We start from the raw sequence: 23897 nt of genomic DNA on the forward strand, positions 1-23897 counted from the left end.
AGCAAGTCAGAAATTTTATAAAAATGCAATATATGAAGTCAGTGAGTTAATAGGAAATACATCTCCCCAAATAAAGGTCCATTTGTCTATTTAGAGGGATCATTCTCTGCATTATCTTGCCAGGAGGGCTAAGCCTTGTGCATAGGTAGAAACCCGAGGCATTCAGCTGCAAGGTAATTTAAGAGAAGCCAAGTAAAAGGAATTTTGAGCACATCAGTAAGGTTGATATGGGAAGCCGTGGGGTCATCCAGGACTGGTTCTGATTTTGGAACTCACCTTTCCTCACCATTGGTCTCCTTTGCTGCAGCTTTAACTGAACAGTGGCTATCAAGTGGAAAAGGAATTGGACTAGAAGTTGGTAAACCAGATTTTGATTTATTCTCTATCTCTTCTTAGCTATGTATCTATACTACCCCTGATTATTTAAAGGAGATTGGATTGGTTCTTTTTAATCTGATTTTCTTATTTAACATTTAAAACCAATATTATCTTTAACATTTATATTATTTTAGAGAATTTATTAATAATTTGTAACAAGTCATGAAGTGGCAATAAGGACTCACTGATATTTTTGCCTTTGGGTGAAAAAAGGAGGGCTCTTGTTTGCTTGTTTTTACGGAATTATATTAAGAATGTTTTTAAACTTGTATTAAAGAAAACTGATGCTTAAGCATTATGAAGGCCATTACATTATTTCATATAAACACTCTTTTCCTAGAGATTTTATACTTGTAAACATGGAGTCTCAGATATAAACATTTCCTTGTATGTTGTAGAATCACTGTTTTTTATGATACAGTCATATGAATATTTTTCAGTAAAAGCCCTAATGAAAACACAAAAATATTAGAATTTCTGTTCTTCAGAATAAAAGATCTACTCCAAAACACTGATAGTCAATGAACTGATCTTTAATGTAATGTTGTTGTTCCGATTGTTTATATAAAAGGACATTAAATAGTGTTAGCAGTCTGTGTTTCTGAAAATAAGTACTGATAATACCACTGGGATAAAGACATTTTTGGTGTAAATAAAGTATTGGAACCAGAGTTTAGACTAAAAGCATATCTTTTGCATTTTAAAGGAAGTAATGAACAATCTCGTATGGCAAAAACAAAATATCCTTTAATTCCTAATAACAATTCTGTGCCTAGAAATTCTGTTCATGGAACTGTCAAAGGTGATTAAAATCCAGATGTTGATTTTGGTCCTTTGTTTCAATTTCACAAAACTTTATATGTTGTGTGTGTGTGTGTGTGAAAATATTAAGAAATGAAATTAAAAGAATATATAGTAAATATATATGTGTATAAGTAAATATATGTCTATATATAATTTAAGTTCTAAAGCCAAAAGTTGTTCAGCATATCTTATCAAAGTTAAATATTTTCCATAAATAGAGGTTTATTACAATTTTTAACTTTAGACATTCATTAACCTTTCTTTTCAAGACCAAATATTTCTGATAGTTATTATGAGTAATATCTTTTGATGAAAGTGCTCCTAATGACCAGTTAAATACCTAAGTCTGTTCTGTTAGAGGTGTGAAAAAGAAAAACACTAAAGGCTGTAGGAATTAACTCTATTAATGGAGTCTTGTGTAGATAGAATGTCAACATCTAATCATTTGAATTTTATTAAAGTAAATTTCTTAATATCCATGCATTAAAAAAAAGGGTGTTTTGTGTTTTTTGTTTTCCTTACCCTCTTATAATCTTTCCTAGTTATTGTCAGTACAGTATTTGGTTGTGGACTATATTATTAACTACTTACAATGCAGGAGGATGGGGGGGGGGGAGATGTTTCACTATGATTCAGGTAAGAAGAACTGTTGCTAACTAAACATTTTTAACAGAAAAGCCTCACAAAATTTGGCCCTGAAGAGAAATTTATAATTCCTCTAACCAGTATTTCTCAAAAGAGGAGGGGTGTATCCTGGGCACTGCAGGACAGTCAGCATCCCTGGCCCACTAAATGCTGTAGTGCCAGCCAGTCATTGTGACTCCCCATAATGTTTTTTTGTTTTTGTTTTTTTAATGCTGGGAGAAGTAGGGAATATTGCCCCAAATCTGAGCTCCTCTAAGATCTAGGGAAATTATGACCAATCCAAGGTTATATAGTTAAGTGACAGAACTAAAATCTGAACTTGATCTTTTGTACCTAGACATTTTAAGAAATTAAATTTAGTTAATCTTTCAGAAATACACCCAACTCACCAATACTAATATATGGAAATTTCAGATGGAAAAAGATGACTGTGGTTAATGTATTTACTTAAATACCATATTGTAACTCATCTTGAGGATATTGCTCAAAATAATGAGTTTCTAATTACAAAAGAGAATTAATTATACAGTGTGTGATTAGAGCAGACTGTGATGCCTCACCTCTATCATAGTTTTAAGAGATGTCTCCCAACCTCAGCTTTGACCTCTCCCTTGACTGGGAGCTTACCACATTATAAGGCAGTGCATTCTACTTCAGGAAAGTCCTGTTGATCAGAAAGTATGTGCTTCTTTATTACCCAGAAATTCACTTCCCTTCAAACTTATGGATAGAATTCTAATCCCAGAAGCATTCTTTTCTAAGTGTGATTTCTCCATTTTTTTTTCATGTGTTAAAAGTTCTGAGTACTGCCCTAACCGGTTTGGCTCAGTGGATAGAGCGGCGGCCTGCGGACTGAAGGGTCCCTGGTTCGATTCCAGTCAAGGGCATGTACCTTGGTTGCGGGCACATCCCCAGTGGGGGGTGTGCAGGAGGCAGCTGATTGATGTTTCTCTCTCATCGATGTTTCTAACTCTCTAACCCGCTCCCTTCCTCTCTGTAAAAAATAAATAAAATATATTTAAAAAAATAAAAAGTTCTGAGTACTGTACCAGTTCACAGTTCACTCTATTCTGAATGCCTTTCATATAATGTTCCTAGTGTACATTATCTAATGAGAAAAATAGTTATGGCATTTCTTTGACCTGGCATTTTATTTTGTGCTCCCTCCAAAAATCCAGTTTTTTCCATTTACAGTTAGAAGTTAGCTAGCATTCTGTTTTCTACATGGTCGTTATATACAGTGTGGAACAAAAGTGGGTTTACAGTTGTGAGTACCTGAAAGAGTTTATTCTTGTATTATTATTTATTAATTATGTTATTGTTCATAAGAACAACTGTAAACCTACTTTTGCTCACCTCGTAATGTACTGAATTCAAAAGAATTAAACCATGATGTAGAAAAATTTACCTACTCAATTGGGAGTTAAGACACTCAAGTTCTACTAACCAGCTTATTCAGAAAGATACCTGACTTCTCTTGATTTAATTGGACTCTCTGTAAAATGTGACTGGCTGGATGCTTTTAAGAATGTTTTCAGTCCTTAATTTAATACAATATGCTAAATTATGAATTCTTCAGTGACTGCTTTGGGTCCTGGCTTGAGGTAACTTCTCAATAACCTATGGATTTGAGTTCATTGAGGTTTCAGAGATACTTTTGAACTATTTATTGTACCATTTAAGTTTAGCTTTTGGTTCTCTGGTCGCAGCTGGGAATTACTTTTGAAGAGGAGACAGGGAAATCTTGCAACCTTTAATCTAAAGATAAGCCTTATCACATGGTGAGTATGCCCAGGCAAACATCTGAGGGGGGAAGGGCAGAGCTGGCTGGAATAGTTTATCTGTGCTCTCAAACTCTCGGAAGCACATAGGAGTTTAGACATGCTTACAGTAGCAGGGTTCAGCTTGACTGCCTTAAAGATGGTGCGTTTTGGTACGCTTTATATAGTTGCGTAATAGCCTGATGTAAGCTGATTTGAAGTATAGTTCTAGGCTATGGGCTTACTCGAAGCCAGATTTAAAACATACTTTTAGAGATTATTTCTAATTGTTACTCTCTACATTTTTTTTTTACTTGAAAAACAGGCGCTTACCAAAATGAATATTTTAGTTTAACACTTGAGGTTTATTCTTTTTATTTTATTTTATTAAATTCAGGAGGATGGTGCAAAAATAGTTTATCAATCATGGTAAACAATCTCTCCACTACTCGCCAAGGGTGAGTAGACATGTTAATGGAGTTAAATTAATATCTAGTTTCTACTTGACCGTGGTTCAATGATGCAAGTAATTGTATAGCAAAGAAATATTTTTGTATTTGTTTATAAAATTTATTCATATAGAATTTTTTAAACTTTAAAGGGTAAGATCACCAAAGTCACTGAATAATCATTTACATTAATGGTTTATTTGTTACTAAAACCTTAACATAGTTTTCTTTTAAAAACAAGTTGCAAAATATATTTAATAGCAAGTATCTTATAAAATGTGCTGAAGAACCATTTGGTGATGCCACTTTGGTGGCAACCCAGAGATTTGGATGCAAGAAGCAGAGAAAGCCATTTATAGACTTCCCGAGAGATAAGTCAAATAGATTTCTGCTGAAAGTAGACCGGTTCATATTTTTTGTTTTGTTTTATACTCATTTTGTTCTGCTATCCTGGTTGCTGAGGTCATTTTAGAACTCATTCTGGATTTGCTTCAACTTGGAGATTCTGCATTACTAATAGTATCCTACTAAGGATAGAAACTATTTCAGTATTTATTTACTCACTCAACTAACATGTGAGTGCCATTTGTGTACCAGGCACTAAACTAGCCATCAGGGAGAGGGTTGCATGCTACCAAACAAATCATTAAAAAATGTATTAAATACAATGACGGATAATAAACAAGGTGTCTTGTAAGGGAATAATGTGGGCTGGAGGGAAACTGCTGGAGCATGTGTGGTGAGGGAAGGCTATTTCGAAGAGGGACATGAAAGGATGAGAGATAGCCAGTCATGCTCTAGACCAGTGATGGTGAACCTATGACATGCGTGTCAGAGATGACACGCGAACTCATTTTTTTTAGTTGATTTTTCTTTGTTAAATGGCATTTAAGTATATAAAATAAATATCAAAAATATAAGTCTTTGTTTTACTATGGTTGCAAATATCAAAAAATTTCTATATGTGACACGGCACCAGAGTTAAGTTAGGGTTTTTCAAAATGCTGATACGCCGAGCTCAAAAGGTTCGCCATCACTGCATCTAGACTGTATAAAAGGACCATTTTTGTGCTTCTCTGTAAAAATGAAGATATGCATCTCTTCTAAATTATAACTTCCTGTGAAAGCATTAATAGTAATAGATTACATGTAGTCATAAATAAAGCTGTTATTAATGGAACTGTTTACTCACTAACATGAATTCATGATGGCAGGTTTATTTTAAAATATAATAAATACCTCTGCTTAAACCAACAGTCTCATTATCTGAACTTTCTCTCCAAACTAGTCTTTAAACTTGATTTTCATAGTACAGGGGGAAAACATGGCTGTACTCTGGACAGAGCGCTTGAAAGCTAGTTAGAACACTTTCTCCCTTCTCCTCCTCACCTCATTTAGCAACCCCTGAGTCCTGCCCCATAATGCTTAATGAGGTGATGAGGAGAAAATGTTCTCTTGAATTTTTTTTTAAGCTCTATCCATAATTGTATTGTTTGAAAAAATACCATTATAATGAATTTTCATGCCAGTCTTTTGATAGAGAATTGAAGAAAGAAGAAATTGACTGAATAATGATGTTATTTATATTTTTTAAATAATTTAAAGATTTTAGATACAGTAAGTCATGGATAGGCTAATTGATATAAACAAGAGTTAAGTTTCTACGGCATCTCATCAACATTATAACAAAATGACATTGGTTATTCAAGGACCTGCTGTACTTTTAACCCAGTTTTAGGGCCCTGGAGGTTGGTGCTTGGGAAGGGAGAGAAGTGCAAAATGTGACAAAACTTAAAGTCATAGAGGAGGTTAGGATTGGGTTACCACATAATGCAAAAAACAAAACAAGATACTGTACCACTTTATTCCCAGTGGGATGGCTAAAATCAAAGAGACAATAACAAGTGTTGACTAGACTGTGAAGAAACTAGAACCCTCATACATTGCTGGTGGGATAGAAAAAGGATGCAGCCACTTTGGAAAATGGTTTGGCAGTTCCTCAAAAAGTTAAACATAGCAATACCAAATGACCCAGCAAATTCCATCCCTAGATATATATGCCAAAGAATTGAAACCATATGTCCACACAAAAACCTGTACGTGAATATTCATAGCAGCATTATTCATAACAGCTAAAAAGTAAAAACACAAATGACCGTCAATCTATGAATGGACTGACAATGTGGTATAACCATAAAATGAGATGTTATTTGGCAGTAAAAAGAAATGAAATGCTGATACCACAACATGGATGAATCTTGAAAACATGCTATGTGAAACAAGCCAGTCACAGAAGGCCATATATTGTTTGATTCCACTTATAACATGTCCAAATAGGCAAATCCATAGAAACAAAGTAATAAGTGGTTGCCAGGAACTGGGGAAGAGGCAATTGGAGTTGCACTGCTGAGGGTATGGGGTTTCTTTTTCGGGTGATAAGAATGTTCAGAAATTAGACAATGGTGAAGATTATAGGAGTCTGTGGATACGTAAAAACGATTAAAAGTGAATTTTATAGTATGTGAAATATCTCAGTCTCAGTAAACTTATTATTTAAAAAACCATTCCTGGGCATGGTGTTGTCATTTAAATATATAGCTCTATTAAGTGTTGGTAAGCATCTTTTGCACATTGATCTTCTGCTCCTTTTGTAAGAGACAGATTTTCATTGTGAATCAAATAGTAAGAATTTTCACTGGAAAACCATCATTTTATATCTAAATATGTATATAAGTTACCAGATAGTAGATGATTCCTTCCCTTAGATCATGTAGTAAACACTTAGCTAGTAGTAGGTGCTTTTTAAAAAAATATATATTTTATTGATTTTTTTTTTTTTTTTTACAGAGAGAAGGGAGAGGGATAGAGAGTTAAAAACATTGATGTGAGAGAAACATCGATCAGCTGCCTCCCGCACACCCCCCAACTGGGGATGTGCCCGCAACCAAGGTACATGCCCCTTGCCAGAATCGAACCTGGGACCCTTCAGTCCGCAGGCCGCCGCTCTATCCACTGAGCCAAACCAGTTAGGGCTTTTTTTTTCTATTTTAAGACTGATAGATGGTCTATTAGTTTGTGTTTTTAGAAAAGCATTCATTTCTTTTAACAAGTGTATTATTTTATAGTCTTAAGTACCCTTGTAGGTATGGGAAAATCTAAAATTCGTTTCTAAATGTTATGAACAAATTAATATAGCCATGTTAATATGTTAAAATGCAATGTCTGAGACTTGATAACATAGACCAGCGACCGGTGTGCCACAAGAATTTTTAAAACATGCCATACCTGACTATTTAGTCAGAAGCACTGACCTCTTTTCCCTTAGATTGTCAAGTAAAAGAATTATAACAGCCAACACAACAATAGCCATCTGATATGAATGAATAAAAATTCTACCTATTTTTTTGTCAGATTGACAAAAAAAAAAATAAACCCACATTTTTTTGTGTGCAGTAGATTTTTAGTAATTTTTGCCATAAGATGAAAAAGGCTGAAAATCACTGTATTAGACAAAGTAAGGAAATGCTTTCTTTTGTTGTGGGAGATTTGTTATAAGATGTTTTAAAAGTTCAAAAATTATTTCTAATTTTAAATTTATACTTAATGAGATTACCAGGATTTAATTTCTTATCCCAAACTTTATGGTGGATTACCAGATCTGTAGTTCTTTGCAATAGTCCACAGTTGAGGTTACAGATTATATAAATGTAAAAACTGTCTGAAGTTTCAGAACTCAGATGTTTAGAATGAAGTTTCAGAAGAGATCCATGGTGAGGACCTCCTTTGTTGTTGAGAAAGGTGGTCTCTTATTTTTCAGTAATTGCTGAGTGGATGGTTTGCTACCATAAAGCTGTCAGGATTGATTTGTTAAGTAAAACTTGAAACGGTTGCTATTTCATAGTCCAGGCAGCACAGAATCTGTATTTTAAAGCATATGGAAATTTTAAAAATTCTGTCATACTTGAGGGATTTATACTTGAGGGATTTTTTTTTCCTCTTTACCTTTTAGAAATTTTATTAAAACTGGAAACATTGGGATTTCAGCACTTGATCATGGAGGGGAAGAAGTTGGTAATGCTGTTCTTTTCTGGCTGCCCTTCCCCCTTCCCCCAGGAAACAAAGCCTGTTTTGTTTCATGCCTGCTTGTGAGGTCTGCTGCACCCCATGTGGGTGCACAGCTCTGCGCTTTGTTGAAATGCTTGAGATACTCAGAAGGTAAAGAACAGGATGCTTCTGGAGAGGGATAAATCTGCTTCAGTAGATAAACAAGACTGTTTGAATTGGTCATTTAAGTGAGCTCTTTATATGGAAACCTTGTGGCACTGCTTGTATCCATAGGTAACAGCATGTAGGTAAACACAGCTTAAAGCGCTCACCATTATTAGCCAGAGAGGCTGTTTCTGTTGCATATTTTGTGGAAATTTCTGTTTAATTCTGCAGAGTTGTTCCTCCTCCATCTTGTAATGTCCTGTTTTTCCTTTTATGTGGTTTTGAATAGTCAGATAAGCTTAGATTTGCACCAGATTTTACCAACCGCTTCAGTATGTGATCACTGTCATTAATGATTACTGTTTATGGTGTCTAATCCTCGGAAACTAGTGGGAAGCAGAGGATATTTACCTCTTTGTTTTCATGCAGTTTTGTTATTGTCCAGTTAGATTTCACAAGGAATATATATTACTTTTATTAACTTATTAAATGCTGTATTACTTAATAAAAACCCAGTGTGGAAAGCTGAAAATGTTTCTTAAGACATGAAATGTTTGAGAATGTATTGATCTGGAATCTGTTTTGAAATCATGTTTTACAATTCCAATAATCCTCAACTTACTAATGAGCTATTTCCTAGCAGTTATTTTTTAAAATTTTTATTTATTTGCTTACAAGTGAAAACATTTCCCCCCAATATATTTTTTTGCTCTAGGCCTCAATCTATGAGACATTCAATGTATCTGGTAGATTCTCAGATCAGCCCCTGATTCATATTTAATTCATATTATCACACTTGACATAGCACAATGTATAAAACATCTCTCTGGGGAAATATGTTGAATGTCCTGGAATGCCAGGAACATGTTTCATCAAAAGAGAAGGATTCCTAAGGGGGTTGAGCTAAGGCTCAAGCTCCACCACCCATTTTTTTCCAGTTAGATCTTCTAAGAGATATGTTACACATATCTTTTGTGAATCATGGAATACTTTGAAACTATGAGTTGCATAGTAAAGTGGGAAGAGGGGAAAGGGAGCTATGGGAATTCAAGCCAGGATGATTATCTGTAGGCATACTAATCTTAAAGTTTAAGAAGAACTATTCTACAAAAGGGAGGAGACTAACATTTATGAAGTATCTACTATATTCAGGATTATAATAGACTAGAGGCCCAGTGCACAAAATGCGTGCACTCGGGGGGGGGGGGGGGAGTTCCCCCTCAGCCCGGTCTGTGCCTTCTCCCAGTCCAGGAGCCCTCGTGGGATGTCCGACTGGCAGCTTAGGCCCGCTCCCCAGCAGTCGAAGGGAGTGGGCCTAAGCTGGCAGTGGGACATTCCTAGCGCTCCCGAGGAGGTGGGGAGGCTTCTGCCACTGCCGCTGTACTCGCCAGCCGTGAGCCCGGCTTCTGGATGAGCAGCGCTCCCCCTGTGGGAGCACACTGACCACCAGGGGGCAGTTCCTGCATTGAGTGCCCCCAGTGGTCAGTGTGCATCGTAGCGACCAGTCATTCTGCCGTTAAGTCGATTTGCATATTAGTCTTTTGTTATATAGGATGCCTTACATATATTACTTAATCCCCAAAATGACTCCAAAAGGGAAATGTTTTTTTGTTTTGTTTTTGTTTTTTTAAATTAAATCTTTATTGTTCAGGTTACATTTGTTCCTCTTTTTTTCCCCCCCATAACTCCCCTCCTCCCAGTTCCCGCCCCCCCCCCCGCCCTCACTCCCCACCCACTGTCCTCATCCATAGGTGCACGATTTTTGTCCAGTCTCTTCCCGCATCTCCCATTCCCCTTTCCCCCCCAATAATAGTCAGTCCATTCCCTTTCTATGTCCCTGATTCATTATAATCACCAGTTCATTCTGTAAATCAGATTATTTATTCACTTGATTCTTAGATTCACTTGTTGATAGATGCATGTTTGTTGTTCACAATTTGTATCTTTACCTTTTTCTTCTTCCTCTTCTTAAAGGATACCTTTCAGCATTTCGTCTAATACTGGTTTAGTGGTGATGAACTCCTTTAGCTTTTCCTTATCTGTGAAGCTCTTTATCTGACCTTCAATTCTGAATGATAGCTTTGCTGGATAAAGTATTCTTGGTTGTAGGTTCTTGGTATTCAGCACTTTGAATATTTCTTGCCATTCCCTTCTGGCCTGCAAAGTTTCTGTTGAGAAATCAGCTGACAGTCGTATGGGTATTCCCTTGTAGGTAATTGAGACTCTTTCTCTTGCTGCTTTTAAGATTCTCTCTTTGTCTTTTGCTCTTGGCATTTTAATTATGATGTGTCTTGGTGTGGTCCTCTTTGGATTCCTTTTGTTTGGGGTTCTCTGCGCTTCTTGGACCTGTAAGTCCATTTCTTTCACCAGGTGGGGGAAGTTTTCTGCCATTATTTCTTCAAATAGGTTTTCAATATCTTGCTGTCTCTCATCTTCTGGCACCCCTATTATTCTGATGTTTGTACGCTTGAAGCTGTCCCAGAGGCTCCTTACACTATCTTCGTATTTTCGGATTCTTTTTTTATTTTGCTTTTCCGGTTGGGTGTTTTTTGCTTCTTCGCATTTCAAATCTTTGACTTGATTCTTGCGCTCCTCTGGTCTGCTATTGGGTGTCTGTATAATATTCTTTATTTCAGTCCGTGTATGCTTAATTTCTAGTTGGTTCTTTATCATAGCATCGAGGGTCTCATTAGTTTTCGTGAGTCTCTCCTCAAGTTTATTGGCAGCTTCTAGCACATTTTTGCAAGCCCTCAAAATTGCGTTTTTCAGCTCTATATCCTCCATTTCTGTCATGTTTTTTTGTCTCCGCATTTTTTATGCTTTCTTGGTGCACCCCCTAGTGGTCTTTGTGCGCAGTCTTGTTCTAGTTAAGCCTTGATTGTTGTAGTTAAAACTAGAGGGATTTGACCACCAGGCCGACTGGCTGTGAGAATCAGCTGGGGGAAAACTTCTGTCCTCTGGGGAGGGGCTAATCTAGCCTTTGCCTGAGGCGATCCGGCAAATGGCTCTGCGCAGGGCTTGGGCGGGGCGGGACCAACAGGGCGGAGGGAGCCGTTATGGCTGCCCTCAGTCCCGTTCCCAGAGGCTCTGCTTCTCAGAACCCCAGCAACCACTGCAAACCTCGGAGAGAAAGCTGCCTTCCAACTGATGCCAGACAATCCCGCTTCTCCCGTTTGAGTCTGAGTCCCTGGAGATTCGCCCAGATCTGGAGCTCAGAGTCTGAGACTCCCTCCTGATTGAAAACGACAACCGCGCCCTCAGCCACCAGCCCGCTTTGCGCGCGCACCTCTGCACCTGAGTATTTTCCACACTGCGCCTCCTCTGAGCCTCGGTGTGCTGTTGTTTTTCCTTCTAGTTGAAGAGTCTCTCCTCAGCCAGCCTTCCTGTGGTTCTGGGTGATGTCCGTTCCGTCTTTTAGTTGTATTTTTGAAGTGGTTGTTTGCGGCAGCAGTCTCCGGTGTTTACTTATGCCACCATCTTGGTCTCTCTCCAAAAGGGAAATGTTAATATCCCCAGCTATCCAAGGGTTGGCAAAAATAGGTTTATGGAAAATTATTCAACAGGAAAAATTATTCAGTAATTAAATAATACAGGAATAAACTCTGCTTTGCATATTCACAACTGTAAGCCTACTTTTGCCCACCCCTGCAGTTGAGGAAACCAAAAATTAGATGAATTACTAAATTGGTGTACTCAATTCTAGTTGTGGTTTGTTGCCTCTACAGGCTGTGTTTTTTATATCATACTATGATGCCTGTCAGTTGTGCATCTAATGTTGGTGACAGGTAGATAGATACAAGCAATTGTATTAAATGAGATTATTGATTGGTGCCTGACAAATGTTAGCTCTCAATTTTTGGGGGCCTTTTTCCCATGTATTCCCCTATAAAATACTAAACTATAAACCATAGTTATGAAAGTTTTAGCAATTAGTTCTTTGTAAAGACATTTCATAAATAAGTCTGGCCTTTTTTCCACATAAAAGATTAATTAAGGCTTTGATAGTATGGAGCAGTATGTCTGTCATATTTTGACATCTTTCTCTGCTCTGCCAGACAAAATATTTGAAAGAGATAACCAAAAAGACATAACTGGGTCACAATCTCTGTAGGTCAGAAAATGAAACTCCACAGAGCAGCAGTAAGCAAGGGCGGGGCTAGGGGCCTGCCAGGCGTAGGGGCCAGTCGGGTCCTGCGGATATCAGGAACTCAGAGTTAAGAACAAAGGAGGAGGGACAGAAACCCTGTGTAGAACCCACTGGCCCTAGCCTAGTACAAAAGCAAGGACCACATGTCAGGTCACGAATTTCGAGAATCAGTATACAGACCATGTTATTTTAACCACATGCACTTACATTAGATCCCAATAGTAAGTTAGCTTTAAAAAAAATGGCTTGCCCTATCAGCTATTAAAACATAAAAGTTGTAATTAAAAGTGTTGTGCCTAATATAAGAGTAACACACATAAAGAGTAAGATAGGAAATCCAAAAACAAAATAACTAAGGAGATTTAACTGTTAAAGATGATTGGTGGAAGGATATACTTTCCATGAGTGGTGTCAGAACTAATGGATAGTCATGAAGAAAGATAAATTAGGCCCCTTCATACGGTCTAATTCCAAAATAGATTGAATTGCCAAAGAATTAAATTGATAAAGTGGAACCATATAGTTTTTAATTTAAAGATTGATGAATTCCTCATTCACCTGGGAGTGGAGAGACTATAGCTCAAATTTCAAAATATATTGATGAATTTGACAACTTAAAAAATAAACTTATGGAAAAAATAAGCAAACTAAAAAGATATAATAAGCTGAGGGAAATTAGTTTTTACTTACATATGACAAAGGTGTTTTTGGTTTTTTATCCCTAGTATATAAAGGTTGTCTAAAAAAGGAAAAGGTAATTCATATAAAAATTCAAGTGGCCCTTTAAAATGTGGAAAGTGACCAAGCTTCTATAATAAGACAAAGCAAAATACTGTGAAACCATTTCTCATCTTTCAGAATGGTAAAAATCCAAGACTGTGATGGATAAGAAGATACTCTTCATATATTACTTATTGAGCTACAACAAAGTACAACCCCTATGAGTACGGGGAATGGGAGATGACTTGGCAATGTTACTTATGTTTTTAACCAGTGACTCAGCAATCTCTCCAATCTAGGACTCTACCCCAAAGATACAGTAGTAGAAATACAAAAGTATGTATGTCTGAGCTTCTTCTGTATGGTACTCTTTAGTAATAGTGAAGACATAGTAGAGAATTGGTTGAGTGGAATACTAATCAACTATTTAAAAAAGAAAATGGGAAAAACCTCTATATATTGTTTTGGAGTGAACTCACGTATACATTATTCTATTCTTTAAAATCTAAGCAAACACACAGCAACTTCTTAGATATATGTTAGTATCCTATGAATACTTGACTCCACTTCGCCCTTTTCTATTTAATAAGCAAAATGGTAACAGTTATCTCTTGGCGATAGGAGGATGGTGGGTGGGAAGTAGAATAAGTCTCTAAAATTCAAAAGCAAACTCACAAGTGAACCATATATAGAGTTGTTGGCTGAGTCACGCAGAGAGGAATTATTTCAAGTGACTTTTAACCACAGTGATCTTACTATTTACACCAAAAGAAATATCTGAAGGACAAAAAAATGACTCAAAAAAATTGGAAACTTTATGAATCAGTAGGTTGAATTTTAAGGCATCTGAGGGAGGTTGCTCTGTAATTTTTCTTCTAGTATCCTTGGTTCTTACTTATGTCTTGCTGGACTCAGAAGAGTTGGTCAGTCTAAAGGGAAATGGGTAGGATTTCTGTATTGTTGTATCTTAAATAGTTAAATTTCTGCCTCAGTGAATACTCAACTTAGGAACATTTTAATAGTTTTTTTTAGCACAAACTTTGTGCCAGACCCTGTGCTAGGCACTAAGGATATATATGTGATTATCTCCCCACTCCTGTGGCACTCCAGTCTAAGAGAGTGTATACAAATTTGTAAATAAAAAATTACAGTCCTGTGAGAAATGTCAAATGGAAAAGTCCTGAGGTAAGACAGTTCTTATTGTTCATAACGGACTCTGGGAAAGACTGAGGAGGAAGACTTAGTGTTTACCAAGTGGCTTCTGTGGAACTGAAATAAAGAATAATTTACAGGAATTCAGTAATAGAGTAGAGGATTCCAAGACTCAAATAAATGATCGGTTATATGAGGAAGCAAAAAACACCCAATCAGAAGAGCAAAAAGAAAAAAGAATCCAAAAATATGAAGATAGTGTAAGGAGCCTCTGGGACAACTTCAAGTGTACCAACATTCGAATTATGGGGATAATTTGAAGAAATGACAGAAAACTTCCCCTACCTGGTGAAAGAAATAGACTTACAGGTGCAGGAAGCATAGAGAGTCCCAAACAAGAGAAACCCAAAAAGACCCATACCAAGACACATCATAATTAAAATGCCAAGGGTTAAAGACAAAAGCAGCAAGAGAAAAGCTGTTAGTCATCTACAAGGAGCACCCATATGACCAGCTGATTTCTCAACAGAAACTTTGCAGGCCAGAAGGGAGTGGCAAGAAATATTCAAAGTGATGAAAAGCAAGGACCTATAACCAAGATTACTCTACCCAGCAAAGCTCTCATTTAGAATCGAAGATCAGATAAAGAGCTTCACAGACAAGAAGAAGCTAAAGAAATTCATCACCAAATCAGTATTATATGAAATGTTGAAGGGTATTCTTTAAGAAGAGGAAGAAGAAGAAGAAAATGATTGATATATATATATCCCTAGCTGGTTTTGCTCAGTGGATAGAACGTCAGCCTGCGGACTGAAGGGTCCCAGGTTCGATTCCCAGTAGGGGGCATGCAGGAGGCAGCCGATCAATGATTCTCTCTCATCGTTGATGTTTCTCTCTCTCTCTCTCTCTCTCTCTCTCTCTCTCCCCCCTTCTCTGAAATCAATAAAATATATTTTTTTTAAAATATGAACAATAAAATGACAATAAATACATATCTCTCAATCAACAATTGAACCTAAAAATTAAAATAAAAAGTATAATGAACAAAATAAACTGATGAATAAAAGAATCAGAGGCATGGAAATATGGAACAGACTGACAAGTCTCAAAGGGAAAGGGGCCAGGAAGAGATTAACCAAAGGTCTTAGGCATATATGCATTACCAATGGACACAGATAATAGGGCAGTGAATGCCTAGGGTGAGGCGGAAACCAGGTGGAGGTAGACTATGGGGGAAGAAAGAGGGACATCTGTAATACTCTCAACAATAAAGATTTTTTTAAAAAAAAGTTTAATTTGAATGTCTGAAAAGGTGATACATTATTCTTAACATTTTCACATAATAAAACTTCCATCTGCTTACCGAGATTACCACAATTCACAGTGTGGTTGTATCAGTGACTGAAATTCACTAGCATAAGAATCCAGTCCATTTCTTATTGTTAGATGGTGTAATGTAGGTTCAACTGAAAAAATAGTGACTACCTGGGCTGTATTGGGGGTATCATGGTGTTGAATGAGACAGATCTCCGCCACCCAGATGTTTGTAGGCTTATTTTATTTTTAGCATGCATCAGATCATTGTAATATACTTTATTATAAGTGTACTAGAGACCCGGTGCATGAAATTCATGCACGGGTAGGGTCCCTAGGCCTGGCTGGTGATCAGGGCCGATCTGTGGGATGACCGGCGGGGTGATCAGGGCCCCTGCTCGCACCCACTTTGACTGGCCTGGTGTCGCCCACTTGCTGCCACCGCCCCCCCCCCGCCCCACTGCTGCCGGTCGGGGGCTGGAGCAGCTCCTACATTGAGCGTCTGCCCCCTGGTGGTCAGTGAGTGTCATAGCAACCCATCATTCCACCGTTCGGTCTATTTGCATATTAGGGTTTTATATAGTCTATAATAATAAAAGCATAATATGCTAATTAGACCAGGCAGCCGAACAACCTTCCAGACATCCTTTCAGACAACCTCCCAGATGAAGCCGGGGCTGCGAGGGCCGAAGCAAACCGCTGTGGCTGCGAGGGCCGAACCCCTTGTACGAATTTCGTGCATCAGGCCTCTAGTAGTTATATATTTTAGGATATATTACAGATTGATAATATTTTTTAATCCTCACTTGAGGATATGTTTATTGATTTTTTTTTTATATCCAAAATGTGTTTATTGGGATGGTTTCCCACTCATCTTGATTTGAGGTGCTTTTAGTGCTACTTCCTTCTGAAGGAGCATCCTTCTGTAAGCCTTGCTTTTCCTCCTGTTGGCTGACAGAGCACAGTGGAGCAACCAACGCACACAACTACCGTTTGTGCATGGCTAAAGACGGTGGTGATTTTATAGCTTCCTGGGCACTTCACATCCATGAAGTAGGAATTGGGGCTCTGCACCAAGCGCTTCTTGTGCTTCCTCTTCTCCTCTTCTGGGGAGGGGTGGAGGAGATCCTTGGCGAGAGGCATGTTGTCGTGGGGAGGTTGTCACCGCCAGAAAAGCTGTTTATTGATTTTTGACAGAGAGGAAGGGAGAGAGAGAGAGAGAGAGAGAGAGAGAGAGAGAGAGAGAGAGAGAAACATCAGTTGCCTTCTGTATGTGCCCTCACCAAGGGTTGAACCTGCAACCTTTGTGGTGTATGGGACAACACTCCACGTGGGGCAAGGATAATTTTGATGGGCTTTACTGCTCAGAATGTTTTGTCTCACTTGCTTTGGGCGATGTTTATGGTTTTTTGATTTTTTGATTTTTTTTAACTGATCTGAGAGAGGGAACCGTTGATTTGTTGTTCCACTTTTTATGCATTCATTAGTTTCTTGTATGTGCCCTGACCAAGGATCGAACCCACAACCTTGGCATATATGGAAGATGCTCTAACCAACTGAGCTACCTGGCCAGGGTGGGAGATGTATTTTTTAATTAAATATGTATTTCTATTTTGTAATAAGCAATGCATGCATACCATTCAAACTTCAAAAAGTTACAGAAAATGTCTCTCTTCTACTCAGTCCTTTAGTCACACAGTTTCCCAGATCCAGAGCCAACGTGTACTGGTTGTTTCTTGGCTGCTGTTCAATTCATATTCTCTGGATAGGCATGTAGTGTACATTTCCCCCCTTTTTTGGTACTCTCTGCTCTGCACTTTGCTTTTAACTTCATGTGTCCTAGACTGTTCCTTGTCATTCATTGCCCATTGGAGCTGCCCCTTGTGTCTTTTCTCTGTGGCTGCCTTGCAGCTTGTAACAGCATGACTAACAGTAGTAATAAATCAACATAACCATTTCACTACGGATAGGTTTTTAGGTTATTTCCAGATTTACTACAGAAAAAGACTAATATTCCCATTTGCTTTGAATAACTAAATACCTCTTTCCTTTGCTAGTCTTTTAGGACGCATCTTTTGTTTCATTTCAGCCATGAACCAGAGAATCAGTCAAAGTGCTCCAGTGAAACAGCCACCACCGCTGGCTCCCCAGAGCCCTCAGGGAGGAGTCCTGGGTGGCGGCAACTCCAACCAGCAGCAACAGATGCGGCTGCAGCAACTGCAGATGGAGAAAGAGAGACTGCGACTGAAGCAGCAAGAACTGCTTCGGCAGGTGAGGCCACAGGTTAGAAACCAGCCTTCCACTTTTTGGGATCTGTTTTCAAAATGAAGTTGGATGTATTTCATTTATTAGTTAGAGGAATGTTTCTCTAAAACTAGAGTGACAGAGAAACACTCTATCCAGCTCTGTCCTTGTCTTAGTTTAGTTTCTTGACTGGGCTTTGATCACATGGACTGTAACATGTAAAACTGTATCACAAAGAGAGGTTTGGGCCATGGTCATTGCAGCCACGCAAAAATTGAAGGAAGCAAGGGTGCTTCTTCACATGTACATGGAATTGTAGATTACTGTGCTTCTGCGGATTACTATTCTGAACATTCACTAACGGGGAAACTCTGGGACATCACTTAGGGAAAAACATCTTTTACTTTAAATGAATTATTTTACCTGGGGAAATACTCCAGTATATTTTTCATATGACAACTATCAGTATTGCTCAATCTAAGACTTTTAAAACATAACACACGTTATCCTAAGTTTGGAAGGTGCCAAAATTCCGTAAAAATTACCTGCTTTGGGTTTTTTTTGTTGTTGTTTAATGTTGGGAAGGAAAGGACATTAGAGATCTTAAAATCCTTTATGACCTTTCCATCAGTTTTCTTGCAGAAAGTACTGTTGGTCTTTATGTTCCATAAGAATGGATAATCCCTCATCTAAAAATCAATTTTTACTTTATCTTGATTGAGAGGGATAAAGTCTAGATAATGGGGGTGTGATCTTATCAACGCAGTTTATTTTTAAGTTTTATATAAATTTTGGGGGTAATAAAAATAAGTGTATAAGCGGTAAAAGCTGTCAGTTTCTTGTTTGTGTGGGTGTGTGTGTGTTTTCAGAGACACTCTTATCTGTTTATAAATATTAAATACATGTGTCCATACTCCCCCTCCCCCACCTACATCATAGCATGCTAAGTACAGATATTAAAAAATAATACTCTACATGTCTTACCAGGAAGTGGGCGTTTAAACAAGGTACTTTTTTTTGTAATGAGGGCTATATTTAAAAAGTGTCACTGGAGTGTTAATGGAAATGAATGAACTAAATTGAACTCTGATTTGGGATTTGAGGACCTGGAAGCTGAGGAATTAAAATAAGCCGTGAAATCCCAGACAGGCTCACCTTTAAACTGTGCTGTCAGTAATCTCTCAGTGTAATGATAGTGTGTGGCTGGCACCAAGGTGGGCCCGAGAGGGTATGAGAGTCTGTGCCAGCAGGCGGTGTCAGGAAGTGGTCTTGCAAGAAATATTTCTTCAGCTGCCATTAAGAAGGTGGGGACAGGAAGCATATTAACCCGTTTACTCTGTCTCTAACGACTAACAAATTACTCTAAAGGAAAGATTTCTCGTTTAAGTAACATTTATCATCAGAACAAGGGGGAGCCAGCATGTAGCTCTTAGGAGAAATAAAGCAATTTAAGAGTACCCTTTACACAGCCTGTTTTCCATGCTTGCTTTTTATTTTGTTGTTACTGAGTACTAGATGGTCTAAGTAAATACAAGTCTTAGTTTCACATATGAATGGAAGACTCTGAAAACCAAGGAATCTTGTTAAGAAAGTGATTTAATTACTTATGTCAAAGTTTTGCTGTTTATAATTTTTATATATAAGAGTCTAGAAATGGGCTATTCGTCATTTTGTTGTATGCTATAGACCAGCCTGGCTTGTTTTTGGTGTCTTTTTGGTGGTATTTTGGTGGGCAAAATGCTGCTCCTTGTAAAACGCTTCCTTCCAAGGAATTTTTCTATTTTCACTTTTACTCTGGGTGATGGGGTCCTGACAGAATAGCTTCATTTCCTTGGAAGGTAATTTCTTGCTCTCTTTCTTCTTTACTTCCAACTGCGTTGTCTTTTCTTGCATTGAAATGACAGAACTGCTCTATTCTTATACTAATAGTCTATATTTTTAGGGTGTTTTTGTTTTTTAGCAATTGGCATAAATAACGTATGTCTTAAGTCTTTTGGCTTTCTGTGAACTTCTTCCATCGACAGTTTCTCTTATCACTAAAACATCAAATTATATTTTTCCTGCTTCACCTAATACTCAGAAGCAAAGAACCTACCTGACCAATAGCAAACCTGATTTGGGTCCTGACACCTAGTCTTGCTGTCCTGTCCTCAATGCCGTGCAATGCTTGAGAGGTTTCAGTTGTTGTGTGGTGACTCCATTGGCTCCTGTCTTCCTCAGTCTGCTGCTTCGGGCTAGCTTGGGAATTCTGTGCTATGGTGATATGTCTGGATACAATTTGTAAGTCGGCCTACATAGCCAAACCATGTGGCTTGAAGTAATTTTTATCCATCTTATTTTTTACTCATAGGCAATGCGGAATATCAATCCCAGCACAGCAAATTCTCCAAAATGTCAGGTAGGCTCTTATCTGATGTTTTAGCATTAAAAATGAAAAAAATATTAGGAAAGAGAGAAACTTGGACTCCAAGGGCCTGTTCTCACTAAAGATTAGCCCACAGTATAACTTCGAGCTATCTTTCTACCAAGATACTTTAGTTAATGTTGCTCTTCCCAGAAAGTCTACTATCTGTTCCCTTCCTGCTCCTCCCGTATTGCTGCTAGTATTCATTTTTATTCCATAGAGGTCTTTTTTTATTCCACATTTGAAATGTATTATGTCTCCAGTGTACATTCTATCAGTCTTGAAGTCTGCCTAATTTTTATATTGTGTAGCTTTAAAAAGTATTAAATTGATCATTTGAACAGTAACAACAGGAATATTGACTTGGGGAGGCTACTATAGGAAATTTTATTAATAGTCGTAATGGTACTGTTAGAAAAGGAAAAGTTCTTTCTAGTGAACATTCCAAAGGAACAATATCAAAATCACTGGAAGAGAAGGATCTGCCCAGGGAGTGTTTTGAGTTTCTTTGTTGGCTTTTAGCAGCACAGTTTTCCTTGATGAACCCCAGGGAGCACTGTTGTGAAGGTATCTTATTTAGAGGGAAAGATAGTGGCCATACTTTCTTCTGGCACAGCTACTTATCTGACTCATGGACAGAAAGTCATTCCTGAAACCAAAGGGATTCTCTTGTGTTCAGGGTTCCTAGAATTTGAAGGAATTGGTAGGTAGGGGGTCATTGCACTTTTCTCAGGTGGGCAGAAGCAACCATGAAACCCCTCATATGATATGTAGCTCTTTTGCATTAGGCTAAGTAAGTGCATTGTGTTAGAATCAGCTGTGGAAGTGGGAGTTGGCAGAATGTCACTCATTTTGGATACTGTTAACTTGTCCTTGGGGCACTGTGCTGATAAAGTCAGATATCGTCTTCATAGAGACCAGTTAACTTTGTGAGGGGAGAAACTCTGTTCTTTATCTCATTAGTGCCTCCTTTAATCAATAGATCAAGTTAGGAAATAACTCACAGACGTTGTCTTTGCTAAAGCAGAGAGCACATGCCTTCTTTCGATGAGGGCCTCTGGCACCACACTTGTCTGGAAAGAGCACGTAGCATTGGGTCTTTATGGTGAAGACACTTTTCCCTTGCTTTTTCTCTAAAGTGTTTCTGAAACAAGACTTATATTTGTGCTAAATGAAGTGGAAACTAACATAGGATCAGAAATTAACTCAAATTTGAGCCAGAAGTCCTCCATGCCAAAAGTGTTTGGGGAAATTGTTTTTTTCCAATCTGAGATTTTAAACCTCAGATCTGATCAACAAAGTACTTCTATCAAACTCGAGTATAAGTAAATCATAACTCTTACTAAAATTCTCACCAGGAGTTCTTAGTTACTTTTTTTACTACTAAAACTTTAGAAAAGGTGAGCCTTATAAGTAATAAGAATTATATTTCAATTTATATGGTATTAAAAATGCAGAGTTGATTTCTTAGATTTGTCTAAGAGCAAGCAACCTAAAAAAGATACAGTTTTTAAAAAATCAACTTTGCATTTGCTGGAAAATAAGATATTGATTTGTTATATAAGTTTTAGTTGTCAGTTTACCTGGCACAATTGTGAAAATGTTGATAAATGTGTGAAATTCCAATATAGGGCTAAATTTGGAGTAGCTCACATATGTGGAATCTGGTAGTGTTTGTGTCAAACAAGCATTTGTGTTTTTCTCATCCTACATATTTTGTAAATGACCTTAAAGTAGATGTCAGGAAAGATTTCACAAAGAAGGGTCATGTTTTCAGTGAAGATGGCTTTAGATAAGGGTCACCAGGGTAATCAAGAAAGTCAGGAAGAGCGTTAGGCACTGTTGTCCAAAGCTTACTTTTTACTGTTCTAATAGAAATTAGTGCAGATGAGTTAACAAGTAACGTGAAATTGTTGTCATTATCTTATAATCCTACTAGAGGCCCCGGTGCATGAAATTCATGCACGGGTAGGGTCCCTAGGCCTGGCCAGTGATCAGGGCTGATTGGGGCCTTCTGGCTGCTGGCCGGGGTCTCACTTCCCCAGCTGCCAGCTGCTGGCCAGGGCCTTCCTTCGTCCATCCCACGCCACCCCCTGGTGGTCACCGCATGTCATAGCGAGCGATCGAACTCCTGGTCTCCCAGTCAAACTCCCAAGGGGACAATTTGCATATTAGGCTTTTATATATATATATATATATATAGAGAGAGAGAGAGAGAGAGAGAGAGAAAGAGAGAGAGAGAGACCTCACATGCTTTGGGATATGGAAAGGTACCAAATTTCATAATGTTTACAAAGCACTCATTTCAAAGGCTGCCTTGAAGTACTTTCTAATAACATTAAAAAAAACATGTCTGTATTATAGGATTCTCTGGTCAGGTAAACTAATGTCAGTATAGTTAAGATTAACACAGAATTCTGAAAAATTAAGACAACTTAACTTTAAAGGCAGTAGTATATCTTCTTAGTTATAGATGGACATTATCACCTTAATTTATTTGGAGAATTTTAGAGAAACTTGACCTCAGAGAGCTTAAAATTGTTAGTTGCATTTTGATTATTCACTATTTTGTGTTTCAAAAGCAATTTTTATTCTCAGAAAAAAACTTTAAAGTTACAAACATTGTCTTTGCTCTGTGAGATTGAGCATGTAATGCTTAATTTTCTAAACATGTCTTTTTCTAATACATGAATTGCTCCTTTGTAAAGGAATGCATCCCAGCTTCTGTTTCAAGGTCTTTTAAAACAAACATTTTAAGGGAAGATAGTCTGCCCTGAGTATGAATGTTTTTAACTTTTCTTGTGCTTAAGAATGTGGTTCCTAATACCTGTGAGATTAATGTAAACTCTGCAACCCGGCTCATGGTCTGTGGTCAGTAGCCTGGTTAAGCCAATTGCTCTTCCTTCTGCTAAATGTACCCTCCTGTACTGTTACCATGATTCTGCCGGGAGCTTTTCTTCCTCTTACCAATTAAGATTATCCATGTAGCCTTATAAGACATAGGTCAAGACTGATCCCATCTGAATTCTTGAAACTGCCCAGGAAATAGATATAAGACTGTTGTAATTAGATACCCTTTTTGTGTGAGTAAATAATTGCTTTAATCTTCATAGAAATTATAGCTATAAATGTTTTTGCAACTAATGAATGTTGTGTTTGCCATTTCTTACGAGTAGTAATAAATATACATCAGGGTCAGTCATGGGTTTAATGAGTGATAAAACCCGCAGTGTTACTGTTGAAGATATTGTATATAATACACCATTAGCCCACAATGGTAAAGAAGTTCAGATGTCCATAGTTTTAGTTAAATGGAGTAAAATAATATTACTGTTCAGCCCTGTGAAAAAATAGCCATCAACCTTTTGTCCCCCTAATAGCGAAGAATTTGGCATACACACTCACCACCACCACCACCACTGTCTTTCTTGTCAGCAGATGCTGGAAAAGCTGTTTCAGAATCCACTGAACACTTCTCCTAAGATTATCTCTCTTCTTTTCGAAGTCCTAATACTGAATATAAACCATAGATTCATTTATGTGTTTTCCTGTGAATATTTTATATTTTATTTTTAATGTGCATGTTGACATCTTAGTATAAAAGGGGTCGGGGGAGATTTAGCCTCACACCCTGCAAACACTAATAGGTTACCTTTTTTTTTTCCCCATTA

At 37.7% G+C, this 23897-nt stretch overlaps 2 protein-coding genes across 4 annotated transcripts in view; one reads left to right on the plus strand and one right to left on the minus strand.

Moving 5' to 3' along the window:
• Nucleotides 1–23897, plus strand: part of YAP1 (Yes-associated protein 1) — a 117257-nt gene that overhangs the window by 78226 nt on the left and 15134 nt on the right. Inside the window, exons 5-7 of one of the 3 annotated variants that reach the window (XM_014544584.1) lie at nt 308–358; nt 17668–17861; nt 20173–20220. In XM_014544584.1, the coding sequence (XP_014400070.1) occupies nt 308–358; nt 17668–17861; nt 20173–20220 (293 nt within the window). The remainder of the gene's footprint in view (nt 1–307; nt 359–17667; nt 17862–20172; nt 20221–23897) is intronic. The other 2 variants (XM_014544583.1, XM_014544582.1) reach the window with 2 other exon arrangements.
• LOC102240454 (40S ribosomal protein S27-like) lies at nt 16415–16756 on the minus strand. The gene has a single exon (XM_005872211.2). It carries the CDS (start codon nt 16719–16721, stop codon nt 16476–16478), a length of 246 nt encoding a protein of 81 aa, XP_005872273.1. The 5' UTR covers nt 16722–16756; the 3' UTR covers nt 16415–16475.

This window comes from Myotis brandtii, unplaced genomic scaffold (genome assembly GCF_000412655.1).
Source record: "Myotis brandtii unplaced genomic scaffold, ASM41265v1 scaffold37, whole genome shotgun sequence".
Lineage (NCBI taxonomy): Eukaryota > Metazoa > Chordata > Mammalia > Chiroptera > Vespertilionidae > Myotis > Myotis brandtii.